General features: G+C 43.2%; 1 protein-coding gene and 1 pseudogene across 1 annotated transcript in view; both read right to left on the bottom strand.

The window, feature by feature from the left end:
* Window positions 1-3,567, bottom strand: part of LOC135056670 (alpha-2-macroglobulin-like protein 1) — a 409,885-nt gene extending 406,318 nt beyond the window's left edge. Inside the window, exon 1 of the mRNA XM_063962113.1 lies at window positions 3,383-3,567. Within this exon, the coding sequence (XP_063818183.1) occupies window positions 3,383-3,450 (68 nt within the window). The 5' untranslated portion in view covers window positions 3,451-3,567. The remainder of the gene's footprint in view (window positions 1-3,382) is intronic.
* Window positions 3,568-9,613: 6,046 nt separating this feature from the next.
* On the bottom strand, window positions 9,614-9,732 carry LOC134895448 (5S ribosomal RNA; annotated as a pseudogene).
* Between the last annotated feature and the right edge of the window lie 6,024 nt (window positions 9,733-15,756).

Here is a 15,756-nt window from a genome sequence, read left to right as displayed (position 1 = left end):
TGTTTCTGTGCAGGAAAAATACTGGCTGCTTCATTTTTGCACTGCAATTTAGATTTCAGTTTTAACACACCCCACCCAAATCTAACTCTCTCTGCACATGTTATATCTGCCCCACCTGTAGTGCACATGTTTTTGCCCATTAGCTAACAAATTTGCTGCTGCGATCAGATATGAATTAGGCCCCAGGTACAGACAGGTGTGCTTTCATGCAGGGGTGTATCTATCCATTGGCCAGGATGGCACTCGCCAGGGGAGCCGACAGAAGAGGGGTGCCACCTGGAGGTGCCACCCGCGGCCAAGGGGTAGACTTACACAGACTAGGCACTAGGCAGTTACCTGCTCATACCGGAGACATGCAGCACAGCAGTCACTCGGTGTAATTAGCGCCAATGTCCGGTACCGCACTTCAGTGAAGGGCTGCTGGAAGCTGTAGTTTTACTTAGAGCTGCTTCACTGAAGTGTGGTGCCGGACATCGTTGCTAATTACACCGAGTGACTGCTGTGCTGCATGTCTGTGCCTTGCACACAGCGCAGGATGACCTGGGGCGCAATCAGCCGGCCTCACAATCTACTCTCAGGTGATGAGACTGTCAGCTCCACCTCCCCCCGCCCCAAAGCCGGAGCTAGCAGTACAGCTCATGAAGCCGCGAGTAATGCCCGCCCCCTGCCAACACAGAGCCGCAATGATCTCCGCCTCCTCCCCCAGCCAAGCCAGAGCTTATAGTGCTGCAGCGCGTGAAGCTGCAATGTACGTCCTCCACCCACCCGCCTCCTCTCCCAGCCAAGCCGCTGCCGCCCGCTCGCCCACTGAAGCCGCCGCCCGTGCACCTGTGTCCCGCTGAAGCCGCTGCTGCTGCTGAGGTCCTGGCAGTACTGCGGCTGAGTTCTGCCTGTGAAGTGGACTCTGTCAGGAGGAGTCAGGAGCCGGTAACAGCGCTGGAAGAACGTACACATCACGTAAGTGCCTACACAGACACTACACTACACTAAACTAAACTACACTACACTTCACTATATTACACTACACTTCACTACAGTACACTACACTACACCACAGTACACTTCACTACACTACACTCTAAGGGTGGGGGGGTGTAAGGGGGAATCTGCCTGCCTCACTGTGTTAAAGGGGGACTCTGCCTTCCATAATGTGTAAAAGGGGGACCTATCCTGCTGTAACGTGTAAAAGAGGGACTCTGCCTGCTGTAACGTGTAAAAGGTGGATGCTGTCTGCCGTTATGTGTAAAAAGGGGACGCTGTCTGCCGTAATGTGTAAAAAAGGGACGCTGTCTGCCGTAATGTGTAAAAAAGGGGACGCTGTCTGCAGTAATGTGTAAAAAAGGGGACGCTGTCTGCCGTAATGTGTAAAAAAGGGGATGCTGTTTGCCGTTATGTGTAAAAAAGGGGACACTGTCTGCCGTAATGTGTAAAAAAGGGGATGCTGTCTGCTGTAATGTGTAAAAAAGGGGACGCTGTCTGCCGTAATGTGTAAAAAGGGGAATCTGTCTGCCGTAATGTGAAAAAGGGGCACTACCTGGTGTAGTGGCGCTACTGTGCAGTGTAATTTGAATAATGGAGACTACTGTGCACCATTGTATGAATTGGTATTATTTTGTGGCCACACCCCTTTCCCATGAAGCCACGACCCTATATTTTTTTGCGCACGCCTATGGAGCGCACTGCCGCCTGGTTACGTTAAGGGGGGGTGCCGATGCCATTTCTTGCACACAGCGCTAAAATTTCTAGTTACGGCACTGGTCTCCGGTACGAACAGGTAACTGCCTAGTGCCTAGTCTATGTAAGCAGTGGCGTAACTACCATAGGGGCAGGGGATGCGGTTGCTATGGGGCCCAGGCTGTCACAGGGGCCCTGGACCCACCGCTTCCCCTACACCAAGTCAGTGACGCTGCTGCAGTACAGTGCTCCTGCTCCTCTCTCTGCCTGTGTGTACATAGCAGAGCGCTGGGAGCAGTACAGGCAGTGGTGACATTAGAGCCAGTACAGCAGATGGAGAGGGAGGGGGGTCAGCACTGTCCTTACCGGTGATGCGCAGCTCCTCGTGCTGTGCACCTCCTTCCCCGATAACAGCCGCAGCAGTGCAGCACTTCCCCGTCATGGAGTGGCAGTGACACAGAGAAAGAGCCCGGCGCAGCAGCAGGTGGATGGCAGCTTCCAAGGAGCAGCTGAATAAGCTGTGGCTGCTCCACTTCACCAAGGCAAGGACCGACCTGAATGTGCACACTACACACCTGGGGGGCCACACCAGCATATAGACATGTGGGTTGGGGGGCCACACCTGAACACACACATCTGCAGGCCACACCTTTACACACATCGGGGATGGGGGACCACACTTGCACATACACACACACTGCGCTCGCCACAGGTTCTATTCCCACTCTATGGGTGTCAAGGACACCCACAAGTGGGAATAGAACCTGTGTGGCGGCATTCTGGCTGCCGACATTGTAAGCGGTTGGGATTCCGGCATCAGTATTCTGACCGCCGGGATCTCAACCGCCAATAAAGCAACTACATCCCCTCCTCTGTGTCTTTCACCGAAACCAATACCTACTACTGTGCTGAGTGACCACTCGCACTCAAGACATTTATAGCAGTGATGCAGTGAGTGAGTCAGGCAAGCAACCCAAGGGCAGTGCTGCCATCCCCTGTCCCAGCCAATGCCTCCCCATCTAACCACCCCTCACCTATCCTAGTGTCCACCATCTCCACCATCCCAATGTCTCTCACCCTGTTAGTTCAGTGTATCCCCACCACCCCTCCCCATTCGGCCAACGTCCCCCAAGCCATTGCCCCCCCCCCCCCACCTAACCCCCACAGCCAGTACGGTGTATATATATATATATATATATATATATATACACACACACACACACACACACACACACACACACACACACACATATGGCGTAACATGTACAAGGGGTACTACTGTGTTACATAACCTGTATAAGGGATACTACTGTGTGGAGTAACGTGAATGACGGACACTACTGTGCGGTGTAATGTGAGTAAGGGGCACTGCCATGTGGTGTAATTTGAATTGTGGGTACTATTGTGTGGCCACACTCTTTTACGGCCTTCTCCATTTTAAATATGGCGGGGGGCGCCAGTCCCTTACTTTGCCATGGGCACTCCGACCCCTAGATACAACCCTGCTTTCATGCATAAGTTATTTGAGCATGCGCAGTGTATTTTAATGTATTACACTATACAAACTGCTGTAGTACTCACAAATGATAAAGTATTATTTACTCATGCATAATTATATAAGCCTACAAATACAGTACATCAAGAAGTGATATATGGAAACATTGTATACTTCCAGACATACATATAAAAGGCAAGTAAAATCACTCACAGTTTCTCTGACAAAGCCCCAGAGATGTGCAGTAGGATCAGCCCAAGACACAAGGTGCAGGAAGCCATGTCGCTGGATGAGAGGCCAGCTAGTGATTGTGTCCCTTGTTGTATGTGTTTGCTTTACTCCGTTACATTGCCTCTACACACCCACATTCGTAGTATTATTCAGCGGAAGACACGATGGACATTGAACACAGCACAACAAATATTTGTAAAGCAGAATGGTCACCTCAAGGCTGCTGGAAGTGTAGGAGGGTTGTACCGTACATGAGTAAATAAAACATTTTATGCCAAATTCACAAAAAGTTAAAACATTTGTGAATACTTTGTTCAAAGGGTCAGTCTTTAAAATGTTATCACAAAAGCACAAAATGGGATGCAATGGTCGCTGCCTTCGGCCAGTCTGCATAACCTGAAGCTTTCTCAGGCTGACCGTCAGGCCAAGGTCAACGAAGTCTTTGTCCGACAATGCAACATAATCCCCGTTTTGAAGAACAATCCTGGTTGCTGCCTCCGCTCCTTCCCTCAAATGCCGAAGCCTGTCAACCTTACTGCAGCAAAGGAGGCGCTATGAGAGATTACGTAGATCCTGTTCTGCACATGCAAAGACCAACAAACATTGAATTAGAACATAAACTTACATATTAATCTGAATGAGGCCTTCACAATTTAGGCTATGATCATTGATGTATCCATTGATGGACAGGTATGGACTTAGTATGAATGATATCAGGATAAAGGAGGAGTGGTTTCATGTTAGTACTTGAAAGGGGCGAGATCATCACCTCTTTCTTGCTTGTAGTGGCAGTTGGTTACACCTGTATGTCACGTGACTAATAAATGAACAGGAGCAGATATATATATATATATATATACACTGCTCAAAAAAATAAAGGGAACACTAAAATAACACATCCTAGATCTGAAAGAATGAAATATTCTTATTAAATACTTTGTTCTTTACATAGTTGAATGTGCTGACAACAAAATCACACAACAATTATCAATGGAAATCAAATTTATTAACCCATGGAGGTCTGGATTTGGAGTCACCCTCAAAATTAAAGTGGAAAAACACACTACAGGCTGATCCAACTTTAATGTAATGTCCTTAAAACAAGTCAAAATGAGGCTCAGTAGTGTGTGTGGCCTCCACGTGCCTGTATGACCTCCCTACAATGCCTGGGCATGCTTCTGATGAGGTGGCGGATGGTCTCCTGAGGGATCTCCTCCCAGACCTGGACTACAGCATCCGCCAACTCCTGGACAGTCTGTGGTGCAACGTGGCATTGGTGGATGGAGCGAGACATGATGTCCCAGATGTGCTCAATTGGATTCAGGTCTGGGGAACGGGCGGGCCAGTCCATAGCATCAATGCCTTCATCGTGCAGGAACTGCTGACATACTCCAGCCACATGAGTTCTAGCATTGTCTTGCATTAGGAGGAACCCAGGGCCAACCGCACCAGCATATGGTCTCACAAGGGGTCTGAGGATCTCACCTCGGTACCTAATAGCAGTCAGGCTACCCCTGGCGAGCACATGGAGGGCTTGGCGGCCCCCTAAAGAAATGCCACACCAAACCATTACTGACCCACTGCCAAACCGGTTATGCTGGAGGATGTTGCAGGCAGCAGAACGTTCTCCTTGGCGTCTCCAGACTCTGTCACGTCTGTCACATGTGCTCAGTGAGAACCTGCTTTCATCTGTGAAGAGCACAGGGCGCCAGTGGCGAATTTGCCAATCTTGGTGTTCTCTGGCAAATGCCAAACGTCCTGCACGGTGTTGGGCTGTAAGCACAACCCCCACCTGTGGACGTCGGGCCCTCATACCACCCTCATGGAGTCTGTTTCTGATCATTTGAGTAGACACATGCACATTTGTGGCTTGCTGGAGGTCATTTTGCAGGGCTCTGGCAGTGCTCCTCCTGTTCCTCCTTGCACAAAGGCAGAGGTAGTGGTCCTGCTGCTGGGTTGTTGCCCTCCTACGCCCTTCTCCACGTCTCCTGATGTACTGGCCTGTCTCCTGGTAGCGCCTCCATGCTCTGGACACTACGCTGACAGACACAGCAAACCTTCTTGCCACAGCTCGCATTGATGTGCCATCCTGGATGAGCTGCACTACCTGAGCCACTTGTGTGGGTTGTAGGGAGGTCATACAGGCACGTGGAGGCCACACACACTACTGAGCCTCATTTTGACTTGTTTTAAGGACATTACATCAAAGTTGGATCAGCCTGTAGTGTGTTTTTCCACTTTAATTTTGAGGGTGACTCCAAATCCAGACCTCCATGGGTTAATAAATTTGATTTCCATTGATAATTTTTGTGTGATTTTGTTGTCAGCACATTCAACTATGTAAAGAACAAAGTATTTAATAAGAATATTTCATTCATTCAGATCTAGGATGTGTTATTTTAGTGTTCCTTTTATTTTTTTGAGCAGTGTATATATGTGGCCCATACCTTATACCCCATCCTCTCAGGACCATTTTAACAGCTTTGTAGGCCCTGGGAAAAGCAATGCACTGTGACCCCTACAAACCCGTTCATGGGAACCAATTAAAAAAAAATCATAATCTAACTCTCTCTGTCATGTTACATCTGCCACACCTGCAGTGCACATGGCTTTGCCCATTGGAGAAAGATTTTACTTTTGCGATCAGGTGTGAATTAGGCCCTATATACAGGAGTGTGTGAGTGGATTTATAATCAATATTTATTCTATACAGGTGGATATAGATAATGTTTATGGACTTTGAATACTTTTATTGATCTTATATCTTATGCAATATATTGTGATTATTCTTTTATAAAGAAAACCGTCCAATCTGTTGTGTATATATATATATATATATATATATATATATATATATATCACAAAAAGATTTCTGAGGGTGCACATACCAAATCAATTAGTTAAATTCTCATCCAGCAACCAATTATATCCGTATAAAAAAATTTTTTATATTAAAATGTATTTACATTTCTCTCATACAATTTAAGACAATAACATACAATATATAGTAGGAACAAGTAAGTTGCTAATCCCCTTTATATAAGTGAAAAAGGTAACAAGGTACTGGTATATAGACGAAGTTGATCTTTAACCCAATGCATTTCGTCCTCAGATGGACTTCATCAGAGGCATGAGTTTTTGAAGAACCGTTAAGTTGTATTCATTACTGGAGCCATCATCTTTAGGCTGGTTATAAGCGATAGACGTATACGCTTTATGTCCAAAAATCAATAAAATTCCTGTATGTTGTAGTGAATATTTTCATTCAGGTAATCCCTTGTGTTTGTCTAGGCTTTTGATTGAATAGTAATTCTATAAAAGTGATTGAAAGTGCACCACGTGACAATTAAATACTAATAAATAGTCGGTCCACTTTTTTCAGCAGATGTGGGACCGATATAGTGTCCAACTAATATCCAATTGCTTTGATCAAAAAGTGCAATATAGTGAAGACCAGTCCATATGTGTCTATCTCCCCTCCTAAATTGCAAGATATATATATATTAGTGCTGGGCAACGATTAAAATTTTTAATCGCAATTAATCGCAGGATTTCATGCGATTAATAGCGATTAATCGTATTGTTAGCCGACTAAAGACAATAATGAATTCAAAAGTAGTGTATTGCGCACTTTTAGTACTTCTATATGAACTACACAGCAAAAACATTTGGTTTGCAGTTTTCCATTAACACAGTAGCATTTAAAAAACTTTAAAAATTAAAATTAAAAAATAAAATATGTTTTCTGAGAATATAAATCTGTTTTCTTACCCAGATTTTTCTTCCCACCAGATTGGACAGATATATTTTAGGTGTGTAGTACTCTCCTTTTCATACAAGTCATGTATTCTTCTTGTGATGGTGCGTCTTGAGGAGGCTCATACGTGCTGTCATTCGTTGCGATCCTAAGAACATTCCTCAGACCGACATCTTCGACAATACTAATTGGCCTGCAGTTTGTAGCTATCCACTTCGCTATGTTATTTGTTAGCTTTTCTTGCTTTTGTTTATCTATACTTCTCCCATACGCTGTATCCAATGTAGTCTGCCGAAGCTTGCCTCCACTGTTTGTTTGAGTGGGTGAGTTGCTGGCATCAACGGTGTGTATTGCATTTAAGTGATACTTCAGACTCGAAGTACTCCGGTGATAAGAAAATTCAGCTTTGCAGTGTTTACAAATAACTTTGGTTTTATCAACTGTGCCATCTGGTAGAGATTTAAAATGAAAATGTCCATGTAAGATTTCGGTTCCTTTCTCCATTTTCTGTGAAAACATTTTTAAATAAATAAAATAAAATTTATTAAAAAAAAGTAAAACAAACTGTATTTTTTGTTTATAGCAGATTAGGTACCCCAGCAATAAAAGGGAGTATAATAGCTCAGCAGGGAGACCTTAATGAACGAAGGAGGCCCAAACTTCCACTAACTCTCCTGTTAATATAAGCAATATCAGCCCCAATGTACATAAACCCGTCACATCCAGTCCCACAGCGGCGTTGATAGAACTTGCGCGCACGCTGCGGAACCATTCTCATCCAGTCCCACAGCGGCACCCGCCAGAGAAGAGAAGGGCTGCCCTGCTCGCTGCAACCCACGCGACTGAGGTTTCTCCTCAGCCGCGTAACTAAGTTACCCAGTTCCGGCCAGCGCGCGCTACGGGATCCCACTCACCCAGTCCCACTGCTTGTGTTCTAGCTTAGAACTCTTAGAGCTTAGGCTCTGTATAAAAACCAGTACTCACAGAGATATTGTGAAGATGTCTCGGTCTCAAGAGGTTATGGCGGCTGGCGGCTTCCTCCTCTCCCGCGGCATCCGGTGGCTTCCTCTTCTCCGGCGGCATCCAGCGGCTTCTCCATCAAGGGGGTCAGATGAATAACTGCTTCCGGCGGCTTCTTCCGGCGCAGCAGCATTAACGGCGTTAACAATATTATCGCCGTTATTGCCTTATGGCGTTAACGCGTTAATAACGCGTTATCTTGCCCAGCACTAATATATATGTATATATATATATGGGAAAAAAACGGGGATGAGGGATATATAGCGACCACGGTGTCAGTGCAACAAGTATAAAATTGCCAATTCTATTAAATTAAAAGGTATTAATTAGTGTACAGTTATACATAAAAAGAAACATGTAAAAACAATGGGACAATACTAAAAACACAGCTGAACTAAAAGCACTTAAAATGATTATATAAAAACTACAATAAGAACAAGTATTAAGGTTTTTTCCTTATCTTAAATGAGGTAGGTGAAGGTTCCCAACGCGTTTTGTCTGATAAGACTTCTTCAAGGGGTAGGGATACAATGGACCTACAAGTCTATTTATAGCCAATATGGCTTGGTGGGAGGGTCCTAGCTTCACAGGGAGTCATGTGATACAATTATATGCTAAATACTTCCAATCTACTAAATAGTGCAGTCTAAAAGGTGTCAGGTTATTGGGAGCTGCTATTAAGTAAAAACGAGTGAGTTTCAGAGTTTTAAAAGAACTTAAAAGCATTGAAATCCGTTTTAAACATTCCAATTGTGGCACTTCTGCCACACTTCCGGTGACGGAAGACGCGAATCGGCACTTCCGCCCCACTTCCGGTTGCGTCTGCGCATGCGCCTGCGGCGGTGCAATGTTGTTACATAGTCCTCAGTACATCCTCCTAATGTCTGTGATCCAGGGGAAAAAAAGAGAGTCTCTTATTATGTTCTTTCCCGGCGGCCATATTTGGTAGGATTTTGTCCATAGGTTTTCCGGCTGCGTTGGCCATTTTCTAGTGTATCATGTATGTCAATGCTCCGGTATCCATGGTGACCATTCCACATAGAAATAAAGATAAATTACATCAGAGGTGCATGATTATCAGTTCACATTCATATATTAGCAGCTTCAGATGGATAGTGAAATAGTATATTATTAATCTCATATTATTAAAATGACTAAAAAATTAAAGGTGCAAGTGCTTGTTTAAATTATAATAGTGACTCAGAATTGTTTATGTACATAGAGTGACTCAGGATTATTTATTATTTAAAATATAAAATATAACTAACAGTGCTAAGATTCCCTTATCTTTATAAGGTGCTTGTGCATTAATAATTTAAGTAGTGAGTATATAAGTACGGTGTATATATCTATTGGTGCTTGTATACCACGTGCTGTTTTATTAAATTTATATTATATAGAGTGTGTACCTTTCTCAGGCCACTATTGATTTGTGTACTATACAGTACCTGATCTTCCCAGATGGTCCCCCCTACTGGTACTGATCAGGCCCAACGCTGCTTGGCTTCCAAGATCAGACGTGTTTGGGCATTTCCAGCGTGGTGTGACTGTAACGACGTTGTGCCTTATGGATTCACACTCCAACCCTTGCGATATTCACTAAAGTGTTTATTTTACTCTGAAAAAGTGAACATTAGTGATTGTGAGCTGACTCGGGGGGGGGGGGGGTTGGAACGGGGAGAGGAAAGCTTGCACTTAGATTCATCTCATTGGTGCAAATGTGTTTAAAAAATTGGTTAAAACGTTCAATATCTCCATCCCAGATTATTAAAATATCGTCAATATATCTCCGATAAAAAATTAAGTGGCTTTTAAAATCCTGATGATCATATATAAAAGCTTTCTCCCAACATCCCATAAAAAGATTTGCGAAACTGGGCGCGAAAATAGTACCCATTGCAGTGCCGCACTGCTGCAGATAAAACTGATCCAGGAATTTAAAATAATTATGATGAAGAATAAAATGCATGATGTCGCAAATGAAATTTTTATGCTTAGTTGTTAATGTGTCATCTTTATCCAAAAATTCCTTACAAGCTGTTACTCCCTTCTCATGTTCGATACATGTGTAGAGTGATTGTACGTCTATTGTGACCCACATGTATGAATCTTTCCACTCAATATCCTTCAGAAGGCTCAGTACCGATGTGGTATCTTTGAGATATGATGGGAGATCCTTTAAATAAGGTTTTAAAAAGACATCAGCGTATTCAGACAAGTTAGAAGTAAGTGAGTCTATGCCCACCACAATTGGTCTTCCGGGCGGGTTGTCCAAGCTCTTATGAATTTTAGGTAAAAAATAAAATATGGGGGTAGTGGGGTCTGATCTCATTAAGCATTGGTACTCCTCCTTAGTGATAATTTCTGTTCTTAAACCATGCAATAAAAGTGTCCTCAATTCTTCAATGTAATCATCCTTCGGATCTTTAGTAAGCTTTTTATAAGACTCTCCATCTGATAACAGTCTTTCTGCCTCTGCAATGTATTTGATCCGATCCATGATGACCAGCCCCCCCCCCCCTACCCTTGTCAGCTTGTTTTATAATTATCACTTTATTTTTCTGTAGATTTTTCAGGGCCTCACTTTCTCTGTTATTTAGATTCTTCTCTTTAATTTTCTCCTGGTCCATGTCACCCAGGTCCTTTTTTCCAATTCGTAAAACATACTTATATTGCTACCCTTTGACTCTAAAGGGTAGAACTTAGAGGTTGGTTTTAGGCCTGATTTGGAGCGGCTTTCATCATTCGCTATGACTGCATCCTCTATTTTTAGGAAGTGTCTTTTCAGCGTTAATTTCCTGACAAATTTGGTCAGATCTATGAATGTATCAAACTTGTTAAGACCTTCTGTTGGTGCAAATGATAGTCCTTTATCTAATAGGGATATTTCTGGTTCTGTTAAAACATGTTGGGAAAGGTTGAATATACCCTTTTTGCTTGGATTAGTTGCTATACTGTTCTTTTTTTGTATTCCCTCCCTCCTGCCTCCTTGGGATCCTCTTCTTCTGTATACCTTCTTTTGAGGGGCAATGCATGATGTATGTCTTCCCTTATCGTATTTCTTATGTTGTGCTTCGGTCTTGCACCCGTTCTTTGAGATAAAAAATCCTGGTCGCTATTTGAGCCATGTCTCTGCAAGATTGAAAATCTGTTGGATGTTTTCAGACTGCTGTTAGGAGTGTTTTTGTTGTTGTTTTGTATGGCGTTGGTCCTTGTAGTGACGGATTTCCAACTTCCTCTGTCTGTCCTTTGATTCAACTGTCTGTTGGAGTTGAACCTGCTCCAATTCTTTACTCTACCTTGTTCGTAATCGTTCTTGTCCCTTAAGAACTTTTTTTCTTTTCCTTTGATCACCTCTGCCTCAATATGCTCCATTTTCTTGTTTGGTAGGATTTTGTCCATAGGTTTTCAGGCTGCGGTGGCCATTTTCTAGTGTATCATGTATGTCAATGCTCCGGTATCCATGGTGACCATTCCACATAGAAATAAAGATAAATTACATCAGAGGTGCATGATTATCAGTTCACATTCATATATTAGCAGCTTCAGATGGATAGTGAAATAGGATATTATTAATCTCATATTATTAAAATGATAAAAAAATTAAAGGTGCAAGTGATTGTTTAAATTATAATAGTGACTCAGAATAGTTTATGTACATCGAGTGACTTAGGATAATTTATTATTTAAAATATAAAATATAACTAACAGTGCTAAGTTTCCCTTATCTTTATAAGGTGCTTGTGCATTAATAATTTAAGTAGTGCGTATATAAGTGCGGTGTATATATCTATTGGTGCTTGTATACCACGTGCTGTTTTACTAAATTAATATTATATAGAGTGTGTACCATTCTCAGGCCACTATTTATTTGCATACTATACAGTACCTGATCTTCCCAGATGGTCCCCCCTACTGGTACTAATGAGGCCCAACGCTGCTTGGCTTCCAAGATCAGACGTGTTTTGGCATTTACAGCATGGTGTGACTGTAACAACGTTGTGCCTTATGGATTCACACTCCAACCCTTGCAATATTTACTAAAGTGTTTATTTTACTCTGAAATAGTGAACATTAGTGATTGTGAGCTGACTCGGGTTGGGGGGGGTTGGAACTTGGGAGAGGAAAGCTTGCACTAACGAACCAACCCAATCTGGTGATTTAGATGATTTATTTTGGGGTATTGTAAGACTTCTCACAAAAGAGGTTAAAACATGGTGGGATGTTAAGGGCTTAGAGCACTATATATCAATGGACAGAGTTCCAAGGGGCCTAAGACTACTCAAACAAACTACGTTTGGCAACCAGGAGGGAACATTTATGGAAAAATGGGACAAAATATTGCACACCTGTTCTATAGACTTAATGAAACTCCTCATCGATGAAAAGAAAAAATCCCTCTTATCCCTTGAGACTGATATTAAACTGACGGAGAGAGAACTTGAACCTTTCAAAGATAAGGAGGACTACAAAATCAACGAAACAGTATTGAACAAGAAACTGGAGCATATTGAGGCAGAGGTGATCAAAGGAAAAGAAAAAAAGTTCTTAAGGGACAAGAACGATTACGAACAAGGTAGAGTAAAGAATTGGAGCAGGTTCAACTCCAACAGACAGTTGAATCAAAGGACAGACAGAGGAAGTTGGAAATCCGTCACTACAAGGACCAACGCCATACAAAACAACAACAAAAACACTCCTAACAGCAGTCTAAAAACATCCAACAGATTTTCAATCTTGCAGAGACATGGCTCAAATAGCGACCAGGATTTTTTATCTCAAAGAACGGGTGCAAGACCGAAGCACAACATAAGAAATACGATGAGGGAAGACATACATCATGCATCTCCCCCCAAAAGAAGGTATACAGAAGAAGAGGATCCCGAGGAGGCAGTAGGGAGGGAATACAAAAAAGAACAGTATAACACCTAATCCGAGCAAAAAGGGTATATTCAACCTTTCCCAACATGTTTTAACAGAACCAGAAATATCCCTATTAGATAAAGGACTATCATTTGCACCAACAGAAGGTCTTAACAAGTTTGATACATTCATAGATCTGACCAAATTTGTCAGGAAATTAACGCTGAAAAGACACTTCCTAAAAATAGAGGATGCAGTCATAGCAAATGATGAAAGCTGCTCCAAATCAGGCCTAAAACCAACCTCTAAGTTCTACCCTTTAGAGTCAAAGGGTAGCAATATAAGTATGTTTTACGAATTGGTAAAAAAGGACCTGTGTGACATGGACCAGGAGAAAATTAAAGAGAAGAATCTAAATAACAGAGAAAGTGAGGCCCTGAAAAATCTACAGAAAAATAAAGGGATAATTATAAAACAAGCTGACAAAGGGGGGGTGGGGGTCATCATGGATCGGATCAAATACATTGCAGAGGTAGAAAGACTGTTATCAGATGGAGAGTCTTATAAAAAGCTTACTAAAGATCCGAAGGATGATTGCATTGAAGAATTGAGGTCACTTTTATTGCATGGTTTAAGAACAGAAATTATCACTAAGGAGGAGTACCAATTCTTAATGAGATCAGACCCCACTACCCCCATATTTTATTTTTTACCTAAAATTCATAAGAGCTTGGACAACCCGCCCGGAAGACCAATTGTGGTGGGCATAGACTCACTTACTTCTAACTTGTCTGAATACGCTGATGTCTTTTTAAAACCTTATTTAAAGGATCTCCCATCATATCTCAAAGATACCACATCGGTACTGAGCCTTCTGAAGGATATTGAGTGGAAGGATTCATACATGTGGGTCACAATAGACGTACAATCACTTTACACATGTATCGAACATGAGAAGGGAGTAACAGCTTGTAAGGAATTTTTGGATAAAGATGACACATTAACAACTAATCATAAAGATTTCATTTGCGACATCATGCATTTTATTCTTTATCATAATTATTTTAAATTCCTGGATCAGTTTTATCTGCAGCAGTGCGGCACTGCAATGGGTACTATTTTCGTGCCCAGTTTCGCAAATCTTTTTATGGGATGTTGGGAGAAAGCTTTTATATATGATCATCAGGATTTTAAAAGCCACTTAATTTTTTATCGGAGATATATTGACGATAATAAGAATTTACTCACCGGTAATTCTATTTCTCGTAGTCCGTAGTGGATGCTGGGGACTCCGTAAGGACCATGGGGAATAGACGGCTCCGCAGGAGACTGGGCACATCTAAGAAAGATTTAGGACTATCTGGTGTGCACTGGCTCCTCCTCCTATGACCCTCCTCCAAGCCTCAGTTAGGAACTGTGCCCGGAAGAGCTGACACAATAAGGAAGGATTTTTGAATCCCGGGTAAGACTCATACCAGCCACACCAATCACACCATATAACACGTGATAGGAACCCCGGTTAACAGTATGATAACAAAAGGAGCCTCTGAAGAGATGGCTCACAACAAAACCCGATTTTTGTAACAATAACTATGTACAGGTATTGCAGACAATCCGCACTTGGGATGGGCGCCCAGCATCCACTACGGACTACGAGAAATAGAATAACCGGTGAGTAAATTCTTATTTTCTCTGACGTCCTAGTGGATGCTGGGGACTCCGTAAGGACCATGGGGATTATACCAAAGCTCCCAAACGGGCGGGAGAGTGCGGATGACTCTGCAGCACCGAATGAGAGAATTCCAGGTCCTCCTCTGCCAGGGTATCAAATTTGTAGAATTTTGCAAACGTGTTTGCCCCCGACCAAGTAGCAGCTCGGCAAAGTTGTAAAGCCGAGACCCCTCGGGCAGCCGCCCAAGATGAGCCCACCTTCCGTGTGGAATGGGCTTTTACAGATTTAGGCTGCGGTAAGCCTACCGCAGAATGCGCCAGCTGAATAGTGCTACAAATCCAGCGCGCAATAGACTGCTTAGAAGCAGGAGCACCCAGCTTGGTGGGTGCATACAGGATAAACAGCGAGTCAGTCTTTCTGACTCCAGCCGTCCTGGAAATATACATTTTTAGGGCCCTGACTACGTCCAGCAACTTGGAATCCTCCAATTCCCTAGTAGCCGCAGGCACCACGATAGGTTGGTTCAAGTGAAAAGCTGAGACCACCTTTGGGAGAAACTGAGGACGAGTCCTCAATTCTGCCCTATCCATATGGAAAATCAGATAAGGGCTTTTACAAGACAAAGCCGCCAATTCTGAAACCCGCCTGGCCGACGCCAAGGCCAACAGCATGACCACTTTCCACGTGAGATATTTTAAATCCACAGTCTTAAGTGGTTCGAACCAATGTGATTTCAGGAATGCCAAAACCACATTGAGATCCCAAGGTGCCACTGGGGGCACAAAAGGAGGCTGAATATGCAGTACTCCTTTGACAAAAGTCTGAACTTCGGGCAGTGAAGCCAGTTCTTTTTGGAAGAAAATCGACAGAGCCGAAATCTGGACCTTTATGGACCCCAATTTGAGGCCCAACGTCACCCCTGCTTGCAGGAAGTGCAGGAATCGACCCAGTTGAAATTCCTCCGTCGGGGCCTTCATGGCCTCACACCAAGCAACATATTTTCGCCAAATGCGGTGATAATGTCTTGCGGTGACATCCTTCCTG

This window comes from Pseudophryne corroboree, chromosome 3 (assembly GCF_028390025.1).
Source record: "Pseudophryne corroboree isolate aPseCor3 chromosome 3, aPseCor3.hap2, whole genome shotgun sequence".
Classification (NCBI taxonomy): Eukaryota; Metazoa; Chordata; class Amphibia; order Anura; family Myobatrachidae; genus Pseudophryne; species Pseudophryne corroboree.
Note: the sequence above shows the minus strand (reverse complement) of the source record. Positions and strands in the feature narration are given on the sequence as shown.